The sequence below is a fragment of the Phlebotomus papatasi genome, chromosome 1 (assembly GCF_024763615.1).
Source record: "Phlebotomus papatasi isolate M1 chromosome 1, Ppap_2.1, whole genome shotgun sequence".
Classification (NCBI taxonomy): Eukaryota; Metazoa; Arthropoda; class Insecta; order Diptera; family Psychodidae; genus Phlebotomus; species Phlebotomus papatasi.
In genome coordinates, this window is record NC_077222.1 from 32,891,766 (window position 1) to 32,914,854 (window position 23,089).

Below are 23,089 nucleotides of genomic sequence, written 5' to 3' on the forward strand. Positions count from 1 at the left end.
GGGGAGAGACTGGGGCAAAAAGTCACAAAACGGATATTTTATTTTTTACAAGCTGCTCGAGCGCCTCAGAAATTTCTATTTAGCGTAGTTTTATAGGAAATTTACTGCTCTACAACTTTGTGCAAGTCATTTTCATCCATTTTGTAAGGAAATACGTTTATCGAACCGATTTCTAAAAGGTAATTTTGTGACTATTCTCAAAAGTGCTGGGGCAAATAGTAACAGACATTTGGTATTGTCATATTTTAATTCGCTTCATCACGGTCTTCCGTAAATTTGAAAAAATACCTAGAGGACATATTTTCATAGAAAATTTCTTCATCTACACCTTTGTAAAACACCGTTTTCTCTGCGAGAAAAGTGAGAAAACGAGAAAAGCGTTTTCCAAGTTATTTTAGAAAAAAAACACACAAAAGACTGCAAATCGTTTGACCAATGCAAACAACAAGCGGCGAGACATGGAAATGACGTTTCTTTTCGCCGTGAGACATCAGAAATTGCTTCGCTTTTTGTTACTTTTTGCTCTATACCTTTTGTTACTTTTTACCCCAAGTGGCCATTTTTAATAAAAGGATTTCTGGAGAAAAGAACCTTTGTGAAATTCTAAAATCCATAGCGGATTCGTATTCAAAGAATCCAAATTATTTAGAAAATATTCACCAGTGCATCAATTTTGGAAAATAAGTAGGTAATAATTGTTATCTTCTGCAAGCAAAATATTTCAAAAATAGGGCTAAAAATTTCGATATTTTTTATTTTCTAAATTCCTTGTTCAAATTTTATGAAACTTACGACATTGAAGAAGGTCTATGGAGGCTATCTATAGAAAAAAATTTAGCCGCTATCTTTTTAACATTGGAAGATATTGAATTTTGAATTTTTCGATTTGTGACTTTTTGCCCCAGTCTCCCCTATATATTTTTCTAATTTTAAAGAAGATTGGTTGATAAAACTAAAATTACCAAACACACTTTTCCGAACGGCAAAATTATTAGTATTATTTTATAAAATCTTTTAATTTGCACAAATCAAGAATTGTATATAATAATGAAGTAAACCTTTTGTTCTTACTATAATTATTTATTGATTTTTTCCACGCTACCAGCCGATTAAAAATATAAACCTCACACTCCTGAACTTGAAAATTTTCAATAGCCTGTCCCTCCACGCATTTTTTCTGCAACCTTACGAAAGCTTTACATGGAATAATATGATGAGATGCCTCTCAGATTCATTGATGAAAATGATAACGACTATTTTTTTTAATTCTTTCAAACCTTGGCCAAGTATTTTTTTTTTGCCAAATGAAGAGCCACGAAAAGTGAAGCATTGAATTTCAAATAAATTCCATTCGATCATCTTTGTTAATTCGGCGGCCCAATTCATGGTTTCCCACGAGAGAATATTGAATTCCCATAAATTGTGGGCTTCTGTAGGACAAATCACAAACGTTTTAACCGTTGATGGTGGGATGAAAATTGAACATTCGGCAGAGATTAATTACATTTTCCTCAAATGGGAGTCGGAGACTCATCCTCCAGACACCTTCGGAGGAATCAACAGGTATTTAGGCATAAAAAAGGGGGATGGCGGATTAATTGCGGGGTTTTTTTTTGGAGTAACTTGTCGACGGGTGTCTCATGAGATGAAAGCGGTAAAAATAAAAGAAAGGGTTCACCACCTTGGGGAGTGATCGACTCACCGGACTCTGCTGGTGAGACCATGAGTAGTTGTGCTGGGGCAGAATTGCGTTGGGAATACTGATGGGTCCGGCATGGCCGATGGGAAGCGGTGGCTTTACTGGAGTCTGTTGCAGCGACAGGAATCCTTGTCTGTCGAGTCAAAGAAGAAAGAGTTTAAGATTACGAAGTTAAAGGTTTGAAGAGTCTGAGAGTCTTCTAAATTGACAATTTATGTAAAATTTTGAGAAATTGTCTCTAAAGATAGCACAGTCACGTTTCCTGACGACAAATTACATCAAAAGGACAGAATACATATTACAGTCATTGGTCTTCATATTACTACCTAATCCAAAATTGAATTTTTTATGTTTTCTTTGAAAAATAAGTGAAGACAGAATTATATATTTACTATTAACACTTATCAATTATCTCAAATTTACGCATATTTCATGCGATTTATGAAATAATTCATAAAAATCGTATTATTTAGCCAAGACGTAAATTTACTAGGGGAGGGCTTTCAGACTTCGCACACAATCTGGCTTCGAACACTTCATATTTTTCCTATATTCTGAATCTTACCTAATGATAATATATTTTGAAAGGTAATCTTAAGTCATAAAGTATACATTTCTTAAAAAAAAAAGATCAGATTCATTTAAGGTACAGGGGAAAAATATGAAATGTTCGAACCCTGAAGGCCTTTCCCTAGTAAGTTTACGTTTTCCTTGAATATTTATTAAAACTTAAAGAATGAGGTTAGATTTCTTCATTGCAAATCTTTTTGAACAAATTTTCTTTTCAATTTTCATAATATTCATAATAAGTTTAATTTTAAATTTTTTTTTAGGTAAGTAGCTTTAGTTTAAATATATTTCGAAAATATTTTGAAAAATATATTCCTACTCTTTTAATAATAATGTTAAAAAGAGAACAAAACTCTGAGAACGGACGATATTCAAGCTAGATCAATTCTCTATTTCATTATCATTTGTTTTTCTTTTTATTTCTTCTACTTTATTATAAAATATAACTTACAGTAGACTCTCGCTCAATTGGCTCTTTTTCAATCGGGCGAAAAAATTTGTTGACAATTTTCACGTTTAATTATGAAGCAAATTTGCTCAAATGCGCTGTAGTTCCTCCTATTTTATCATGATTCTTTGTAATTGAGCGATTTTTGTGGAATTTACAATGACTTTGACATCCAAATCAATCGATAATTTACATGAGATTTTGCCCCATATGCCCGATTGAGAGAGAGTCTACTGTATATTGCAAAAAAAAAAACGTTCTTGTATATGCTAAACTTTGCTTATTTCTTTCACTAAAGGAAAATTTAGTAGGGTAAATGTCCTAATTCAAAACCATTTCCAGACACTTTAACTTTGACAGAAGATTCAACAAATTAAGTTCATATTTTTTCTGAAAAGAATTACATAAATTTGCTCCATGACTCTTCTAGAATATTACTGTTTAGTGAAATTTCTTTAGATATAATTTGAGAACTTCTTAAATACAAGAAAAATACGCGAGTGTAAAATGCTTCTATTGGAAACATATTAATCCAAATGGAGACAAGGAAAATTTTCTAATTGGAAACAAAAAGTGTAAGTGAAACCACGACGAAAGGCTTCCAAAACCTTGTAGAGTTGCTCCTGAGTGCAGGATTTGTTCTTATTCCTGGTCTTTTCACCTTTTCCATGTAAAAACAATTAAAAAAATCTCTCCAAAAAAATAATATTTCCGGGGTGTCCTATTGAAGCATTTGCAGACACTTCAGAAAAACCCTTTTTGTTCACGAAATAGGTAATTATTTCATTTGAAAACTTCACGTACCGTTAACAATAAAGATTAGCACTTAATTTAACTAAAATTAGCCAGAAATATGACATAAATGTTAAACAAAACGAATAAACAACAGTCACCTCATTGTGTTTTTCATTGGAAAACATGGTCGATCGATGTAAAATTCGATGGTGAAAAGGTATACTTTTAATTTTTCTGAGAAATTAACAAATTAAAATTTGTGAATGAATGGATTTTCGCTTTATTTGGAGCAAAATCAACTAAATAATGAAACTGTGGTATAGAAAATATATAAATGTAATAATTTAGTACTGTATTTATTGTGAAAACAATGAGGTTTCCATTTGGAGTAGCGAAAAATTTCCATTTGGAGCAGGTTTTGAATTAGCTTAATTTACCCTATAATAAAATTATTTTCAATACTTTCTGTATTGAAATAAAATTTTCAAAATGTTGAATATTTCTTCTTAAAATTATTTTATAATTTTATTGGTGCAATTTTTTGACCATGAACTGTATTGTTCCTTTAAGAAGATCAGAATTTTAAAGATTTTTATTTTATGCAAAAAATCGAAGAACTTCCCGTTTGAACTGAGTTTTGGTTGAATATCGGGGTCTTGAGGGGGTGAAAGGAGTGACTCACCTGAAACTGCCCACGATTTGGCGCTGATATTCTGGATCTTCATGTGGCGGCCTCGCCATGTCACGATGACTGAGTGTGGGCGGTGAAGGTGGACTTGGAGCAGCGGTATCTTCCTCGTCCTCCAGCTCTGTATAATAGAATTCCTCCTCGTGATCACTGTCGCTGAAGGTGCCATCGTCGTCCAGCGATTGACGTGGCTTCTTTGGCCTGCAAAAGAACAAAACAGGAGAAATTAGCACCGGCATCAGCATTCTCAAGTCACAATCTCAAAACTCCCTAATAGGTGCCATTTGCAAAAGGAGGATACCAATCTCATAGTTTCAACGACCATTTCTTGTTCTTTAAGAGACTTTATGCAGTCGCACTTGGTGGCTTGTTTACTCCACGATCGCGATCTTCTCTATTTCACTTCTCTATTGCTCTTGTACACATACAACATTCACAGTTTGCAATATATTAGTTACTCCTCCAATCCTCTATTCTCTGCCACTTCCAAATGGGACGGGTATTTGCAGAGAAGAGGGAAATGTACACACGACTTAAGATGACATGACATGCACAACGGAACATTGAGCATAGAAGAATATAAGAAAAATAAAAGTAATTTCCATATACCGTTATCAAGTTCTCTTTCAACTTCTAAACTTTCCTCTCTCGCCCAGCTTTTTCTGCCTCGCCTCCACCTTCGGACTTACATATACTTATATACTTTTAATTTTAAGCTATAAGAAACAACTCTCAACACGAGAAATCAATCCAACTGCCCTCAAGGGAAACATTATTTTCCAACAAACTTTATTATTACATATATAGCTTTATTTTCAATACATCCTTTCAGGTTTTTGTTGTTATTTAAAAGAAGTTCATCCACTCGAAAAAACACGATTTACCTTCCAAGGAGAAGGATTGTAATTCAAATTCGAAAATAATTAGGGTAAGTGTGCCAAATTCTGGCCAGCTTGCAATTCCGGCCACTTCTTTGTTCCTCGAATTTCCATGAATTTTTAGTTTTTACATACCCTAGAGATTATACAATGCAAAAGAATGACAAAAAATGTAGCTTCGACAAACGAGATGACGTGAAAAGGGCATTGGAAAAATTCCGGAAGGGCAAAGATCTATGAAAATGAAGGTGGCCGAAATAGGGCACCAAAGCTATGTCTACATTTTTATTCATTTTAAAAAATATTAAGAATGATTTTAGAGTAAAAAAAGACGATAAACGGTTTACAAGGTTCCAAGCAACACTCCTTAAGAAGAAGGAATAAAAAAATCAATTTTTATTAAAAATATTACATTTCAAACTTGAGACTTTGGCGCTTGCATGCAACTATGCCGAATTTGGGCACACTTACCCTATCAAATATGCTGCACGATTTTAACAAAAAACTTAAGGCTCAATGATTTAAATTAGTTATTACTCTCGAAATTTAAAATATCCTATAAAGATAAAATAAACTTCGTGAATCTTCTAGCGTTTTATCTTAAAAGCTTAATCCTTTGAGGATCAGTGGGATCAGTGACCCCAAAAAATCATTTTTATAATAAAAACTGAATTTGGTACCCCTCTATCTCTACAACTTTTCAGGCAATAATTTATATCATTTAAATCCGAAAATAAATTAAATTTGTTCAGCAAAAAAAGTGTAATAAATTAGGTCTTATTTACTGGAAAAGATGCAAATTCGAAGTTAAAAAAAAAACAAGCTAAATATAAATTAAAAAATCATATTTTTTAATTAAAACTGATAATCACTCTTTTTCTATTTTAATTTCTCTGTAAACTCATAAATAGATGAGCTAATTTGAATTTTATGCGGTAAAGATATTATTCCATCTGTTCCGAAAAAAGTCGGTCACTTTTTTTTTATAAAATAGGTTTTTCGAAACATTTGACCTTCTTCGGAACGGAGCGTATATCTGACTTTTAAAATGAATTTCGAAAATGAAGTGGTTCTTAAAATGAGCCTCGAACTTAATCATCCCTCCTATTCTTCTTTTTTTTAATTTCCTGTAGTTATTATTTATTGATTTTAATTCATTCTTAGTCAAGATTCTGTACAATTTCTTAATATTTCAATTTGATTTCTTTTAAATTCAATTTTATAAACAATTAGGGGAAAGCGCGCTACCTTCGGACGATTTATGCATCGCGCAAATCATTTTTTTTTAATGTGTTGTAAATTAATTTGGCTAATCATAATATTATACTTTAATAGCTAATCCAATACCTCAAATTTTCAGAAAAAAGCTTTAGGTGAAATCCATAAGGAACATAGAGAAAAAATTGAATTGTCCGAAGTTTGAGTCGTCCGAAGATAGCGCGCTTTCCCCTATCCCTTAATCATTTTTTCAACTTTTCGAATTTTATAATAATTCAACACATAATTGAAATTGTTATAAAGCTGCTATGTATAAAAGAGTTACAGGAATTTAAAGAACATTTTTATACGTCCAATATTCAGTAATTAGGTAGTAGTTCTAGAAGCTAATTAATTTTTTATTGGTTATTTTTTTTTAATTTTTTAATTAGATATCATAAAAAATCTGTAAATATTGTTGGTTTAAAGAGCTTTAACCCTTTAAGGACAATTGGGTCACCGGTGACCCAAAAATGAAATTTTTCCTACGGCCTTCTAAAGTTGTATTTTGCTCTAAAAAGTTAGAAAAAAAATTTTTTCTGACCCTAAATTTTTGACCTTCTCGTCTTTAAAGAGTTAAATCCTTTCCAACAGTAAAAAATCCTTCGCCATCGCTTTAGTCGTATAGCAAAATAATAGAAAAAGCAATAAAATTTTCAGCTGTTATTTGCATGAATTCAGAACATTAACTAATTCACTGACAAAAAATCATTTTGAATTTTATACCAAGATTTTCAATTTTCTCAAATAAATAATGACTTGCTGTTGTATATTAATCTAATTAATAAGTCCATTTTGACAATTTCACATTTGGAACTTGGTAAAATTTTCCTTTGATATATTTTAATAAGAATAAACCTTCTTGATCAAATGGAAGACCTGACAAAATTCTTACAATAAAAAGCTTTTCCTTTTAACCCTTGGGAAAAGATATTCTGTGATTCAAATATATGATTCAAAATAATTTAAAAGATTTTCCTGAAAATCCGTCAGGAAAAAGAAAAATATTCAAAGCTGTGATATTGAAAGAAGTTCCTCAGCGACAACATAATTCAGTTGGGAAAGGAAGCCCTTGCTCCAAAAATTCCACTAAAAATAAATATCACAGTGGTTTGACCTATATATTCTTCCTCAGATGCTGTGATTCCCACATAACTGAGGAAGAGTTTTATAGAGAAATTTATGTGGAATATTCTGTGTATTTGCTGGTGGATGAAAAGTTCTTTGCCTTTGACCCCTTTCGTCATCCGGTCCAGATGGGAAAATATAATGGATGATGAATTTTCTCGAGAGACCAAGTGGATTAAGTGGAGTAATGCAAAAAGTTCAAGATTTATGATCATTTGAATTAACATTGTTTCGAAAATCACCTCAAAATAGATCTCTAATTGAGGAAGGTGAAAGAGATCTTTGAGAGTAAAATAGGTTGACCTGAAAAGTTGTGGCTGATGGCTTTGCCGGGGATTTTCTCGTCAGTTAAATCAAAAATAACAAGAGAACCAAAGAACTGAAAAAGCCCATTTGAGGGTCAATATCGATTGAATACCGTGAAAGAGGATAGAACTATGTCAAGGCACAATAAATATTCCATGTCTTTCCACCAAACAGCCACATATATATTCACTTGCCAACAATCAACTATGCAAATCCCATTGAAGTCAGGCATAATCGAGAATTAATATATATTTTGTTGCTATCTCCGCGATAAATCACACATTTTCAGCTGTGACTGCAAAATCACCATGCAGACCAACTTCCATCAATTGCCCCAGCAAGTGACCAAAAGAAGCAGGAAGACCATAGAGATTTATCCGGAATGGAGACAAAGACATGATACAAGGTGTGCTTAAGCATGGGACAAGCCCCGCAACAGGATCCTTTTTAATGCAAATTTTAACGATCATCGGCATCAATTCTCCCGGTCAAACTCTTGTACATTGTGTACCATCGCGATATTGACTTGATTATTCAATTTCGATTTGTTATTTGTGAAACGATGATCCGACAAAAGTAACAGGTTCTCTCATTTTACAGTTACAATCGCGAGACCCATCAAAACTTCTTTATTTTCACGATATTTCACTTCTTTTTTTTTTTAAGTTGTTTACTCTTCCTCAGGTGTCTCACCAATATGGACACACTTTAAACGATCGCTCGATTTCCTCCACTTGCAATATTTTAAACGAGCATATAGCGATAAAAGAATACGTTAAGAAGTTTTTTTTTACAGTACAAAAATTTCTGAATTAAGATAATTTATCTTGTGATGAGGTGGAATTATATTAATCCCACAAAAAATGATTTTTATGCTGTTAACATTTGTGCATTTAACATTTGAATCTTCTTTTCTTTTAACAGATATCTTCTATAAGGCTTGACAATTCTGGGGGCAATACCCAAGTAATTCCTGACCAATCCTTCAGGTAACCGGTTAGGGAATTCTTCATATGACAATTTTTCATGATAAATTCGGGAGCAACATTAAAGTTCAGCAAGTATCAAATGGTAAGAAGTTCTATGAAGCTCGTAGTAACTGATATGACTCTAATTTTTGAATAATTTTTTCCAAATTTTCCACATAAAAATTTTTAAATCATATGACATTGTCATACAGAGAGAAAAACAGTTTTGAAAATTACCTGGATTAGGGGAAACTGGGGCAGTAGTAAACACGGGGTAGTTCTAAACACTGATATTTGTGTTTACACAACTTGGACTTATATCGATTAATCAGGGAACAAATAGGTCATTCATGTAGGTATCGTCCTTTGAAATTCAAAATTTAATTCAAATAATCGCAGTGTTTACAACTTCCCCGTGTTTACTACTGCCCCAGTTTTCCCTAGTTAATATTTTAGTTCATTTTGAGAACGAATCCTAAATCTTTTTAACTTTCAAATATGTCTTGGTGTTACTCAATGCCAGTATTTGGCCACAGGGTGGATAGACCATTTAAATTTGCGGTGACGAAATATCAAAAGATACAAATTTATTGGGGGTGATATCTGGGATGACATGACAACTTATTTTCGATACTATCGACTATCGATTCTGACAAATTTAAACGATAGTTACACTTCCTGTAACTAATGTAGGCACTTTTCAACAGTTACATTCTTTTAAGAATGTCACAATGACTGTCCCAAAAATGGGTAAAAAGTCGACAGTCACTTAGTCTAACAGATATAAATTTATCGATACCATCGATTCGATAGTGTCGAAAAGTTATCATTCCACCCCTGGTATGGCATTTTATGATTTCATTAGGGGGAATTGGAGCACTTTTGAATTAGAGTACCAGGGGTACCTTTAAATTGATTTTTTTTCGAATTTTAAATAGAACTAGACCTTTCTATTATGTAATTTAGATCCACAAACCGATTGTGAAGCTGAATTACACCGCAATAACGCTATATTCTGTTTAGAAATAGGAGAACAAGTCATATTTCAAGAGTTCTACAATTCAAAGGTGTCCCACTTCCCCCTAGCCAAGACATTATGATCGGAAAACTTTTCGATAATAAATTTTCAAAAGCCAAAATGATTCTGGAAGACCGTTTTTAACCGATTTGGTTAAATTTGTATTTTTTCGAAAGGTCTCTAAATTTCCAATCCGGATGTATCGCTTAAAATCGGTAATGGATCGGTAAAGCCCAGTAATTGATTTACGTTTATCCCGTTTATCGTATCTATATTTTTCAACCTATAGGGCTGATCAAGCAGTATGAGATATCAACTTTTACTTTTCGGTTACTCTTCCATACAAGAACATTATATCGGAGCGTTTTTTAAGTTTTCCTCTCATCTTGCTGGTTCCTCTCCAAAACCATGTTTTAAGTTTATTTTGAAAAGCGATAACAATTTTTTTTTTGGTTTTTGAATATTTATCTTGTATATTTATTAAAAGAGACCTTATGTTTTACACGAAGAACGAGGATGAATTAATGCGAAATAGAACATCTTACTTTTTTTTAAAATTATGTCACAATTTGCTAGAAGAATTCTTAAAAATATTTACTCAAAAAACCTATGTAAAAATTATAATACGTATCCAAAGTTAGATTAGGATTTAGGAGATATAGTGGAATAGCAAAAAGTTTAAATTATGCAGACTATTATTAAATAAAATACATGTTAATTCAATTTGACAAAATCAGAAAATACCATATTATAAAAGTTTTTAATCAAATGTATTTATTTAATGTAGTTTCAGAGTGACATATTGGTTAAATGGTTGCAAGTTTAAACAACCAAGATAATATTATCAAGATGAAATTTATTTGACAAATTTTACGAAACTTCTGCAAATCTTAATTTTCTCGAATATCGTCCTCATAAGTTATAATTTCGGAGATGTATGAAAAGAGAGATCAACGATAACAAGATTGGGAGCTTTTAAAACAAAGAACCCTTTTAAAGTTATCGACAATACTCTTAAGTTACTAAGTACTAAAGAGAATGAATCAAATTTACTGTGAAAACGTCATAAATACCATAACAATGGATTTTCCATTCAAGACACTGAGAATTTACCACCCAATTAATTCATGGAGAGAGTGTTTAAGAAAACACCAATGAATTTTCCATCAATTGCACAAACATTTTCACTGGAAAAGCTCGACGTTCATTGATACGATTGGAAAAGTCTGCTCATGACAGCTCTTTGCGAGAAACCTCGTCAAAATAATAAAAGAAGAAATTATCCAGAAATAGACTTCTCAATGCGATGAAAGTGCAAAATTTACCACACCAAGAAATCTATGCATGTGAAAATCAATGAAAAACAATTAGCAAATTAACTCTGTAAATCACAAGTGTTAATGCATTTTTTTCTTCCACTGAAATGTTCTCAAAATTAAATCTGGCCAATGGCGCCCAAAAAAAAGTGAGATAAATATTGTAATGTGGGAAATCCCCAAGATGATATTTTGGAGTCACGATGATATAAAAAAAAATGTCAAAAAAGCCTCGGAAAAGACATAAAAATACCTGATGAAACTCAAAGAGCACAATTTATTCACTCATGCAGCGAGAAAGTATCGAGAAAACGGCAAAGAAAATACCATCAAATATATTTTGTATGTAAATTTTCGTCACGTTAGTAATAATTTTGATGCAAAATGCCAAGGGGTGGGCAAATGGTAGGATTTAGGCAAACTTTACAGTGATATTTGGTTGAATAATGCCCATTAGTGATATTTACCCGTGGTAACGGTTTAATTTAAATTCAGTTTATCGATCGATACTTTTGGGAGAATATCGCATAAATTGTCGCTTATTGCAAGAAACAAGCATTTATTTATTTATTTATAATTACTATAATGTTTTTTTTATTAAATACAAAATTCAGAACAAATACTGTTTTGCGGTGCTTAAGGCAATTAGTCGATATTGTCGGACGACGTCTTGCAAGACAGATGAGCAAAATGTCGATCAGAAAAAAATATTACTTTATTAACTTTATTAATGATAATACGTACTATTAAGAATAAATCTTTTGTAAGCACAGAAAAGGTTATAGGCGATTAAATAAAGAGTTAGCAGCCACCGCCGTCTTAGCGTTGGTAACCAAGGTAACCAACACCCTGAGACAAGTGGTAGAAATGTTCTTGTTCAGCTTATATGTGCCGACAAACCAACTAATTTCAAAAAGTTTAAATTAAATAATTTGAAAGAATAATTAATAGATTATTGAGTTTAAAAATATAATTTTTCAATTAGAATAAACCTTCACTGAGAGAAATCCGAAAAAGTTAAAATAACATTCCGGAAATGTTAATTTTACCCTGCATTATTGATCCGAAATCGGTGTAAATATTATGCTTTATGGTGTATTATGGGTTAAAGTTACCCTTTTTCATGCTAATTTTACACTTAAAAATGTGTAAAATTAACATTAAAAATGTTGATATATTTTTACACCTAAAAAGTGTTAAGTTACGAAGAAAAAAGTTAATCGCACCTCCTTTTTTCTCAGTGTTAGGGGAAACTGAGGCAGTAATAAACATGGTATCTTTTAAATAGATATCAAGCTTCAAGGCACGAGACCTACATATATGAATTCATAGATACTTTAGAGTTGCTTGTCTACTGAATAAATGGTCAATATAAGACCAAGTTGTGAAGAAATAAAAATCCAATGTTTAGTAGAGCCCGAGTTTCCAATAATGCTTTGTTTTATGTATTAGTCATTCACCTGAGAAAAAAGTATACAAAATAATCTTTTTTATCATAACGGTTACATTTTTAGATCTAAAAACATATAATGTCCTTTAATGTTAATTTTTCAACCTTTTTTTCGTAATTCTATATTCATAAGGGCAACTGTAACCCTTAAAAGCATTGTTTACACCGATTTGGGATTATTATCATGGGGCTATTAATTCCGAAATGTTATTTCAATATTTTCTGATTTCTCCCAATGTTTGTTCATGTACCAATCAATTGATAAAACTTTAACAGTTAGTTGCTATACTTCAGTCGAGATTCTTTTTCTCCTGTTTCATCAAAACTTAATCCGAATAAAAATGCTAATTTATTGTCAGCTCTTTCGATTCTTGTCAGATATTACATTTTTCCAAACATCCTAACTTCGAATCTTCTTCCAATTTATTCTGTTAATATCGTTAAATATTAATATTGAATAAAAACAAATTTTTCAGACTATTTAGAAGATAAAATATAGTCATAAAAAAGTTTTTGTTTTTTTGGACACCGATATTCCACTCATCTTTAAAAGGTTAGGTTAAGTGAAATAGAAAATTCGGATTTCAATTCTTTCAGCGTAATGTAATATCAGCGAGAAAAAAAGAGATGCGATTAACTTTTTTTCCTCATAACTTTAACACTTTTTAGGTGTAAAAATATATCAACATTTTTTAATGTTAATTGTACACCTAATTAAGTGTAAAATTTACATGAAAAAGGGTAACTTTAACCCCTAATACACCTAAAAAGGGTAATATTTACACCGATTTCGGATCAATAAATGCAAGGTAAAATCAACATTTCAGGAATGTTATTTTAACTTTTTCGGATTTCTCTCAGAGATTTTTTGGAAAAAGAATCAATTATTTTCTGTCGAAAAGCTAGGATCATTTATAATAAATTCAGGGTTTGTTGTTCGATCTAATTAATTAATTAATGATTGAGAACTTTTCCGAATGTAATTCTTTCTTTGTTGCGTTTTTTGTCAATCGTCACTATTTAAGACAGAGAAAGCACATTTTCTTAAGATGATAGTAAGCGATAAATCGAGCGACATTCTGACAGAAAATTGATCGACACGTAACGTGTTGTACAAAAATTCAAAGTGACAGTTATGTAACGAATCAATCACCATACTGAACTACAACAATTTAATTGAATGACTCATTGAATTTCGACTGCCCTTGAAAACCTATTAACTTAAAAAGGTACATGCATAAATTTGCATAGTCATCATCCCCTATAGAGTGGTACAATTTTCTCAAGTCAAGCCTTCACAAAGCTTATTTCGGGTAAGTAAATATATATACAGTTGGAAAATTGTTTTCTCAAATCACGCTTTTGAGTCCATTAGAGAAGAAGTTGGTGGAGAAATGCCACTTTAGCTTCACCTGAGTACTCTTAGTCCGTGTAAAAAAAGGTCAGTGGGTCATAGGGGAGATTACAGGGAGTTTTGAAACTATGTGATCTATTGTGGTGCAATGTTGAGGTTGAAAATTAAACAAATGTGGGCCACTTACCCTAAATGTGCATTGCGAATGTGTGCTTCAATCTGGGACACTGTTGAGTGGATGACGTTGCAGCCCTTCCAAACACATTTGAAGAGGGGTCCATTTGCCTGCAAAAGTTAACAAGGGTACTTTTAGTATTCCGGCGAACTTAATAGAGAATCTCAATGATTTTGTTCCATTTCCAGGTGTACTTGAGATTATTTTGTGAGTGATTTTCATCTGCATTTTCTCACACAATGTGCATCCGATTTGACCTACTTTTGTGTGCACTCATACACTTTGGAAATCAGGGAATTGGGTCGACAAATTATATCACCCTACCCCCACGATGCTCTAACCATGCGTTCTGCCTTGAAAATGTAGGTCAACGCCATTCTCCGCGCCTCTCGGAGACATTTAAACACGCCAGGGGTTGTTTGCTACGCGATGATTTGTTCTGAATTAAGAAAATCCATCCTAAGATACTAAAAAGCTTACTTAGGACCTAATCCTTAAGCCAATTAATTAGAAGTCCTAATAAATTTGCTTATCTTGCTTTGGAGCAGTCGTAGATTTTGGTCCTTCGAACTCTTTGATGAGTACATCATTTCATAATTCCCCCTGGATTAGTCATTCAAAAAGCAAACTTTTTATATACTTTCCCAGTTGTCCCATTTTCGCCAGATATCCCTGTGGCAGTCTTCTCCCCTTCCTTCTCTACCAACAACAGAAAATGTACATAAGCTTTTGTCTGTTGTTAGAAAATTGGGGCAGAAACATTTCCTAGAAGCGCGCACGACTCGCATTTCCCGACCTCATTTCGCACCAGTTTTCTGTGTCGCCGATCAATAAATGCCCGAATCCCTGTTTTCCCATGCCCCCTGTACCACATCCACAATGCTCCAGAACATCACTGTCCCATCTCATTTTAATTGGCAAATCGATGAGCTTCCCACCCGGCATATCGCTTTTCCCGCAGTCAGCTTGAAAATTGTCGACAATGGCAAAAATGACACTTATCGGAAGAAATTGAGGGATACACAGGGATCTTTTTCCCGGAAAAAATCTACCACAAGACACCATCAGCATCTCTCCTCACCCTCTTAGTGACCTACTTTTGTACCTTTTTTTTTTCAGGGAGCTTTCTAGGGCAAAAGAAGGAAATATTGGAGCACAATTCTGACAGGATTTTCACGATGAATATGGTATTATCATAACTTTATATACTTTTCTGCTGTTTATCTTTCAATCAAATTCAAATCAGCTTTTCGATATTTTATATTGCACAAGTTTCGTAAGATTTTCCCTGAGTTATATTGCATAAATCTGGAGAATTACTTGATAGGATTCACTGGAGCGATATAAAATTTAATTTACCAAGAGACAAATTCAAAGATCACAAGACAACCTCGTAAATTCGCTCTATTGGCAATTGCTTGGATTATTTTTATGCATTTGCAGCAGAGTTGAATTTCTGATTGAAATAAGTTCTGTAAGATGAAAAACATTTTTTTTTACAAGACACTGAATTATTTGTTTGAAATAAATAGTAAAACTTAACGAAAGATAAAGTATACTTTTTTATTTTAATTTCTTTTTGAATTGAGTAATGAAGATTGGGAAGTCTATAGTAATGGTATTACACTGATTTTAATTTTTGAATATATTGGATATTAATGAAAATTGATGTCAATCGATCATGTTGCTCATATCACAAATTAAAATATCTGACAAAACCTAAAGGGATCAAAAAGTAAGCGGCTTTTAATTTTTACCTTTTAATTTATTTTGTTTATTTTTCTAAAGAACATAAATAAAACACTTTATTCGATTTTGTAATTTTTCAAGTTTCACAAAGTCTTTCTGATGAGCAGCCCAATCAAATTTGAGTATCAAATGAAACTTAACGAAAAGCAAAAGGTTGACCTTTATTTAAAAAATATTAAAAATTAATATTTCCACTATTTATATTGATATGGCAATTATTAAACGAAACATATATTTTTTGGTTATACTGAGTTCACATAATTTCACCGTAAACATTTTTTAAATTAATTTTGAATAAATAAATATAATAAAGAAAATATTATATACAATTATGAAAATATTTAAAAATGTACTACAACATTTCCATTGGTATTATCACAATTATTCTTATTGGGAAAACCTAACGAAACCCCTGCCAATTGGAAATATTAAGTTAGCTCACCCATAATTTTTTTTAAGTATTATTTTTGTGTAAATAGGGTAAAGTGATATAATTTGGAATTAGTGTTACAAGTTGGACAATTCGCCGGTACAAGTTGGACATGGCTTTTTTCTTGATAAATACAGTCAAAAATTGTTTTTAAGCACAAGGAACCAAATTATAAAACTAAAGCATTAAAAATATACGAATAAAAATGAAGTACTAAATTTATCAACACAAAAAGCTCTGTCCAAATTGTACCATTGTCTAACTTGTACCACTGTCCAACTTGTACCATTTTACCCTATATTGTAGAAAAGTTCCCTTTTAATTCTTTAAATTTAGATTAAATTCAGATTTTACTTTCTGTTATCCTGTTGAGACCTCTTAGTAAACTTGAAGCAAAATTAAAGAAAACTTAACGAAAGTAGTTCAGATTACTTCTTCAGCTTTTCGTTAATAATAATACGAGATAACAATATTAATTTATTTTATGTTTTTAAAACCGAAAGAAATTTATTTTTAAAGATAGATCAATTTAGAATTAGGTCACTAACAAAACTTAGCGAAACAACGTATTGCAAGAAAAATATTCTTTCGTTTTTTATTCTAATTTCAGGCCTGAGTATCAAGTTCAATTTATTGACTTTTTATTTATTTTTTGTTAACATTTACTAAGAATGAATTATTTGACTAGTAAACTTAACGAAAATTGTATGACCTTTAATGTTTCGTGAAGCAACTCTAGCAAATATTGTACAATATCTTCATATTATCAATTTCATATAACAGTGAAGCTTGTCACTAACTTTCAAGATGATTCATTTTGTAAAAGCCCAAAAGGGACATGGGTATTAATCCCTTATCTACCTTATCTGTACAAAAGTTTCCAGTCTCAAGAGCAAATATTTATAAAATTCCCAACATCCCATTCATCTTGAATCTAGTCTAGAGTCTTCACCATTCTCATGACAATCTCAATATGATATTTTTCCTTCAAGTATCTATCTCTGTCTTGTTTCTCATGAGCTTGACACATAATTCCCATAAAACATAAAAGGTTTTAGCATGGAAAATGTCGGTCATCGATGATGGTTAATAATGACTTTTCAGTTTGTTCTTGAGAGATAAAGTGCAACAAAGACATCAATTCAAACAAATTGAAGTAATTGTCAATCTAGTCTAAATACACAGAATACTGAGCATGGACAATTTTCAGGCAGCATTCCAACATTGTGTTGCAAGATGCCAAATGGGATTCTTTCTACTCTGATGAAAAATTTCACAATTTTATAAGTATTAAATCGTCTAGGAGAGACTTATGAAATGCCGGCCGGCTTGGTCGCTATATTTACCTTTATGCCACTTCACATAATCACTCAAGTGTCAGACCCCATGAAAGTATCTTCTTCTCAACAGACACCATTGTAACGTAGAGACTGGTATTAATTTGTGGAAAGTGGCATTTAGTAGCAATTCTAATATGTCATAATTTTTATTCACGGCACTCTGACCTACATTTTGGCGCGCCTGAGCTAGGTCAGAGAGGGAGGCAAAATAGAGCAACCCGGATCGCTGCTCGACATGAAGGTATACATAGAACATTGTATACTAAACTTATAAGGCCAAACCCCAATTTCATGTATTACATTACATAGTGGGTTAAAGTAAATAATGAGTAAATATTGGAAAATCTAGAACGCGCTCTGAATGCACTGTGCTTCATTCCAAACAGAACTTTTCATTCCATTCCGCGACATTTTCTTCCAATATGGTATCCTCCCGTATGAAGACGCTACCAGACGAAAAAACATCCCCAACCTCAAACACCCAAAAAACCCAAAGATACCATCAGGAAAACCCATGTGTCGTCCCAGTAATAAAATAAGTGATTTACAGGGAGAAATTGACTCAATGTGGGTCAAATTGCTTCCAAGAAAGATATTATTCGTTAACCATATCACGAAATTTTCCCACAACTACAAAAACCTACCCAAACCCCTTCCCAGAAAAGAACCAACTATCGCAACAAAACTTTTTCCAAAAATTCCAATCCTCAGTCCCCTAAAAACTTAATATGTTTATTGAGATAATTTTATTGAAGTCTGATTATACCTCACAGAATATCAACATTAGCAGAGCATAAAATATTTCAGCAAAAGGGAAACATCTTGAGCAATTAGTGTTAGAGTTAGATGAGAATAAATCACTTTATCACGTTTTGTGCTCTAAACTCTAGAATTTCTACATCGCAGTGGTATTTAATTGAGTCTAAAAGTCAGACAGATTTATGTCTTACGCGCTCACAGTGCACCAATTCATGTGACACCAATTGGCTATGTATGTCACATGGGGGTGTAAAATTTTAATGGGGAAATTAATATAAATCCATGAGAGAAAGTATTTTAACGCGACACCAAAAATTTGGCAAAAATTCGATTAAAAGTTTTCTGACGACTGAGAGTGAAATCTGATATAGGGGGAGGTGGGGCTACTTTGAGCTGTGGGACTAAATTGTTACACGACTTATTCGTCTATTTCTAAGTGAAGCTGGTTCTCACAATAATTTTTTTTTAAATCCACAATTACTTTGGATATCCAAATTACACCACGTTAAAACCCAGTTCCCATGAGAAATATGCGAAAAAATCGTTTAACATTCAATTCAATTTATTTAAAAGAAATAGGACAGTTTACAGTGGCGGCCAAAATAATAGAATCACATTGCAAAGCTTATATTTTTTTAACTTTTGTATTTTTTCCCAATTTGTTGATATGATTCTGAAGTAGAAACCTTCAAATTATTAGAATCGTACAATAAGGGTTGTTTTGACCGCTAGAGGTCACTATTCTATACTGAATACGTCAATAGTGAAATTCAGTTTGGCCAAAAATATTGGAAAACTGTCATTTATGGTTTCTAAATATGGCTTTATTTAAACTTATTCGATTTATTCATTCATTCATTTTCAACCACTTATCCCTATTGGGGTCGCGGGCCCATGACATCCAATTTAGTAGCCCATGCTTGTCGATCCTCCGCCACTTCAGGAAGATGTTCGGGTTCGATCCCGAGGCGCTCCCACGCAAGATCCTGAATTTTATTCAGCCACCTATTTATTCACTCATTTTATTCGATTTATAGACCACATTATTAAATTTAAATGAAAGTGGTCCTATTGTGTTGTTCAAACCAAATTTCACTATTGATGTATTCTGTGAAAAATAGAGACCTCTAGCGGCCATAACAATACTTATTTGACGTAAGGTAATTATTTGAACATTTCTATATCAAAATTATTTCAACGAATTGGAATAAACAAAAATGCTAAAAGTAAAATAGTGGTCTTTGTGGAGCTGATTCTATTATTTTGGCCGCCACTGTATGTCCTCTATCTATACAAAAGTTAGCCCTAAACATTATGATTGTGATGTTGAACTTGAGGAATGAGTGGAAGCCATATTTGTTCGTAAATTTTTGTTTACTTGACAACATTTGCGAACAAATGACAAAATTTTACAAACATTTTTTGTGTGTTTACAAACATTTATGAACAAATGTTTGTAAAAGTACAAAAAATGCTCGTCAAGTGATCATGTTACGAACAATTTTTGTGAAAAAAGTAAAAACTTTTACGAACTTGTTTGTGGATCATACGATTTACGAGCATTTCGTAACTCCCCCATATAAATTCACAAACATTTACGAACAATACATAAAAAATTCTAAGTTTGTCATATAACATTGTTATACTTTTACAGAATTCTCCTGCAGATTTATTAAATGGAGATAAGCCCATAATATCCAGTCCGAAATTAAAATTTAATTCTGTAGTGAAGTCTAAGCTTAAAAGAAGTTACGGATTTTTTAAATAAATTCTAATTAATTAAAACTTATAAAATATGTTAAATTATAATTAACGTTTTTTGATATTTCTATAAAAGTTTATTTCTTCACATTTTAGAAGTAGTATAAAATATTTATGAGAAAACTAAATCTAAGGCATATTCTGAAAATGGAATAACGTAATTTAATAGGGCTAAAAGTCAATAGAGCTTGAGATAGTTTACTTATACAGGCTTCAGACCTAAGTTTTAGTAATATACTTTAACTTAGGAAAATTTCAACTGACTATAAAGACAAAATAATCCTCTAAAGATCTTTAAAACCATTAAAATAATTTACTAATTAGGATTTCGAGACGTTTAAGAACTAGGTTAACCATATCAATTTAAAAACCATATTATGTTCTAAATACCAAAAATACTTTCCAAATGTAAATATAAATTTTCTCAAAATATTTCCATTGTAGTAAAGCCTCAAAACAGGGGTGTGCAAGAACCGTTGATACCGAATAAACGTCAAAATAAGTTTGTTTAGGTAGCATTTTGACCATTGACGTATAAGTTTCATTTGACGTTTGTTCGGTTTCAAACGGTTCCTGCATACTTCTGCCTCAAAAGTAAAATAGCATTAACCTTTCGTAAAATGAGAATTAAACGCTCTTGAAGTTTAATTTATAAACAATGTGGAATACTCAAATTTCTCAATAATTTCAAAATTTCATTTGCAGAATCCAGCCTCAAATTTGTGGGGCTTTTCCCTGAAAATGCAATTCATTTCGCAATTCCCTAACTGTTGACTCATATTTTTCAGCAAGTGTTGCAGTAGAGTTTGTAATTTTGTTTTCTGGGGAGCCAAGCAATTCTGGGTAATAGCTTCCTCAAATGCTTTCACCGAAATGGTTTAAGCGAAAAAAGGTACCATTTATCGTAAATGTGACGGATGAAATGGATGAAATTCCTCAGAACCGGAACCAACCAAGTGCGGACCATCCATTTCGAGGGAAATTTAATTATCACGGAAAAGCGTGAAAAGTTGGAAAACCCATTGAATACTGGTTTCGAATTTAAATGAGAAAAATTCTAGTGTTTCCAGGTCGATGCCGAGGTAAATAGGGCACTCTATGTATATATGGATATCCTATGCGCCAAATTGCATATCTATATTGGATTGTCCTCTGCCTCGTTCGCACCACTCTTATATAGCGTGTGCGAGATTGGATTCTCGGGAGTGAAAATTAGGTCAGAGAATTGGGGAAGCTCTTAACCTAGTTTTTCGGGTATAGAACTCGCCACCGGATAGGTTGTAGGTCTGCTCCTGCGCACTGGCTGTAGGTTCGCATCTCGCTCCATCGTGTCCCAATTTTCACGTCACGGGTACAGGATTGAGCAGGAGAGGAATCTTCTATTGCCACAAGTAAATAGATCGGGATGATATGTGCCCTTCCGGTTGCTACAGTCCCCCTCCCCTTCTATGTAAACACTAAATAAATAATGTTATATGGGAAAAGGGCGGCCGGGAAAATTCTGGGAACTGAAATGGTTTCGCTTGAATTCGATGACCTATTTCACAAGATTTATGTTATTTCATCTCTTTGTGCTTTTCCCCCCTCTTATATTCGATGCTCCGATCGAGGCCCTCACCAACACATATTTCCCAAGCGATAGCATTTATTGTTTCCGCCTCTCTATTATCTTTCTAACATGGCCTCAAATTGAGATTAATTCCCCAACAAACAGTCAGTGCCGAAAGCTCAACTTTTGCCTTCTTCATATTACCCATTTTAACCACCCGATTCCTATAATGACTTCCCGCACTTGAGTGCTTCTGGCAAAAATGGCGGGAAATAAATTATAGGGGCCATCTTGGAAATAACACCCCCTAATAGGGCTTCGAATTCCGGAACAAGCAAAGAGGAAAAAATATGAAAATTTCAGGTGAAAAGCCATTCTTCTCTACGCTTTATCGTTATACATTTTGTGACCAAGCTAATGAGAAGCTATATGGGAGAGGGTGGCTTTCTCCTTGGTATGAAAACACATACAAATTTGCCGGCTTTTCGCCTTGGCAACCCCACTCTTAAGCTTTCCATATTAGAGGCCACCCTGCACATTTGACCTACTTTCTTCACCAATACTCCAGCACGAAGGACAAGCTCGCTTTGTGTAACCTCACGCATACACCAATAAAAGACACGCGCTTGGAAAAAGCTCCGAAGGCTTCGCGAAGGAGAATTTTCGTGTCGGGGTCAAACAGCCAACTAATACATTGGCAAAATCACGCACACTCACGCACAGTCTTTCCACCCAAAGAGCCGAGGAAAAGCGGGAAAAGCTGAAGGAATATCTGAAGAAAGGAAAGGATATTTTGCACACATACATCCAGCAATTGCGCATCGGGAAAGCGGGTTTTCCTTTGTTAGAGGCATTCGAATTGGGATTTATTGACGTCACACCGAATGAAACCGAAAGGTGAAGCATGTCCCCATCGGCAGTTATCGGAATCGATGCCTTGCTCATGACACATTTTTGGCAATAAAATCAAAATAAATTGTGACGTCATTTTCAGTTTCTCACAAAAACATGATCAAGGTGAAGAAGACACCATCAACACTTTATGAAGCTGGCTTGAAATGAACAGAAAATCCTAGGACTTTAATTCTAAACAAAGCTACTGGACCGTATCGAATCAACAATACTATCTACATCAATCAAAGAAGACAAAGGGGCACCTTACTCCAGATATTTAATCAGTCCAGTCTCCAGTCAGAGTACTAGTTAATTTGGAAAGATATACAATTTAATTGAAAGTTTAAAGAAGATTGGGTCAGAGAATTTCTTGGGACAACATGACAAAGTTTCGAATTAGGTCAAGCTTGAGCAAAAAGAGAAACTAGTAGAAATATATATAAAATAACAAAGGGATGGCACAATTCTCAACCTAATTACTTTTCCAAACGTTAAACCATTACAAAATAAACTAGACTGTGGTGTCTTATTAAATTTTAGATGAAGAGATAGTAAAAATTTACATCAAGAACAAATTTTAATTACATCAGATGGAAGTAGTTTATGTACTTGAAATT

At 33.0% G+C, this 23,089-nt stretch overlaps 1 protein-coding gene across 2 annotated transcripts in view; it reads right to left on the bottom strand.

The window, feature by feature from the left end:
- The window catches only part of LOC129798863 (zinc finger protein 395), a 157,068-nt gene that overhangs the window by 11,069 nt on the left and 122,910 nt on the right, over nt 1–23,089 (bottom strand). Inside the window, exons 5-7 of one of the 2 annotated variants that reach the window (XM_055842309.1) lie at nt 14,003–14,100; nt 4,135–4,341; nt 1,703–1,832 (exon numbers count right to left, since the gene is read on the bottom strand). In XM_055842309.1, the coding sequence (XP_055698284.1) occupies nt 1,703–1,832; nt 4,135–4,341; nt 14,003–14,100 (435 nt within the window). Of the gene's footprint in view, nt 1–1,681; nt 1,833–4,134; nt 4,342–14,002; nt 14,101–23,089 lie in introns of both variants that reach the window. The other variant, XM_055842308.1, reaches the window with a different exon arrangement.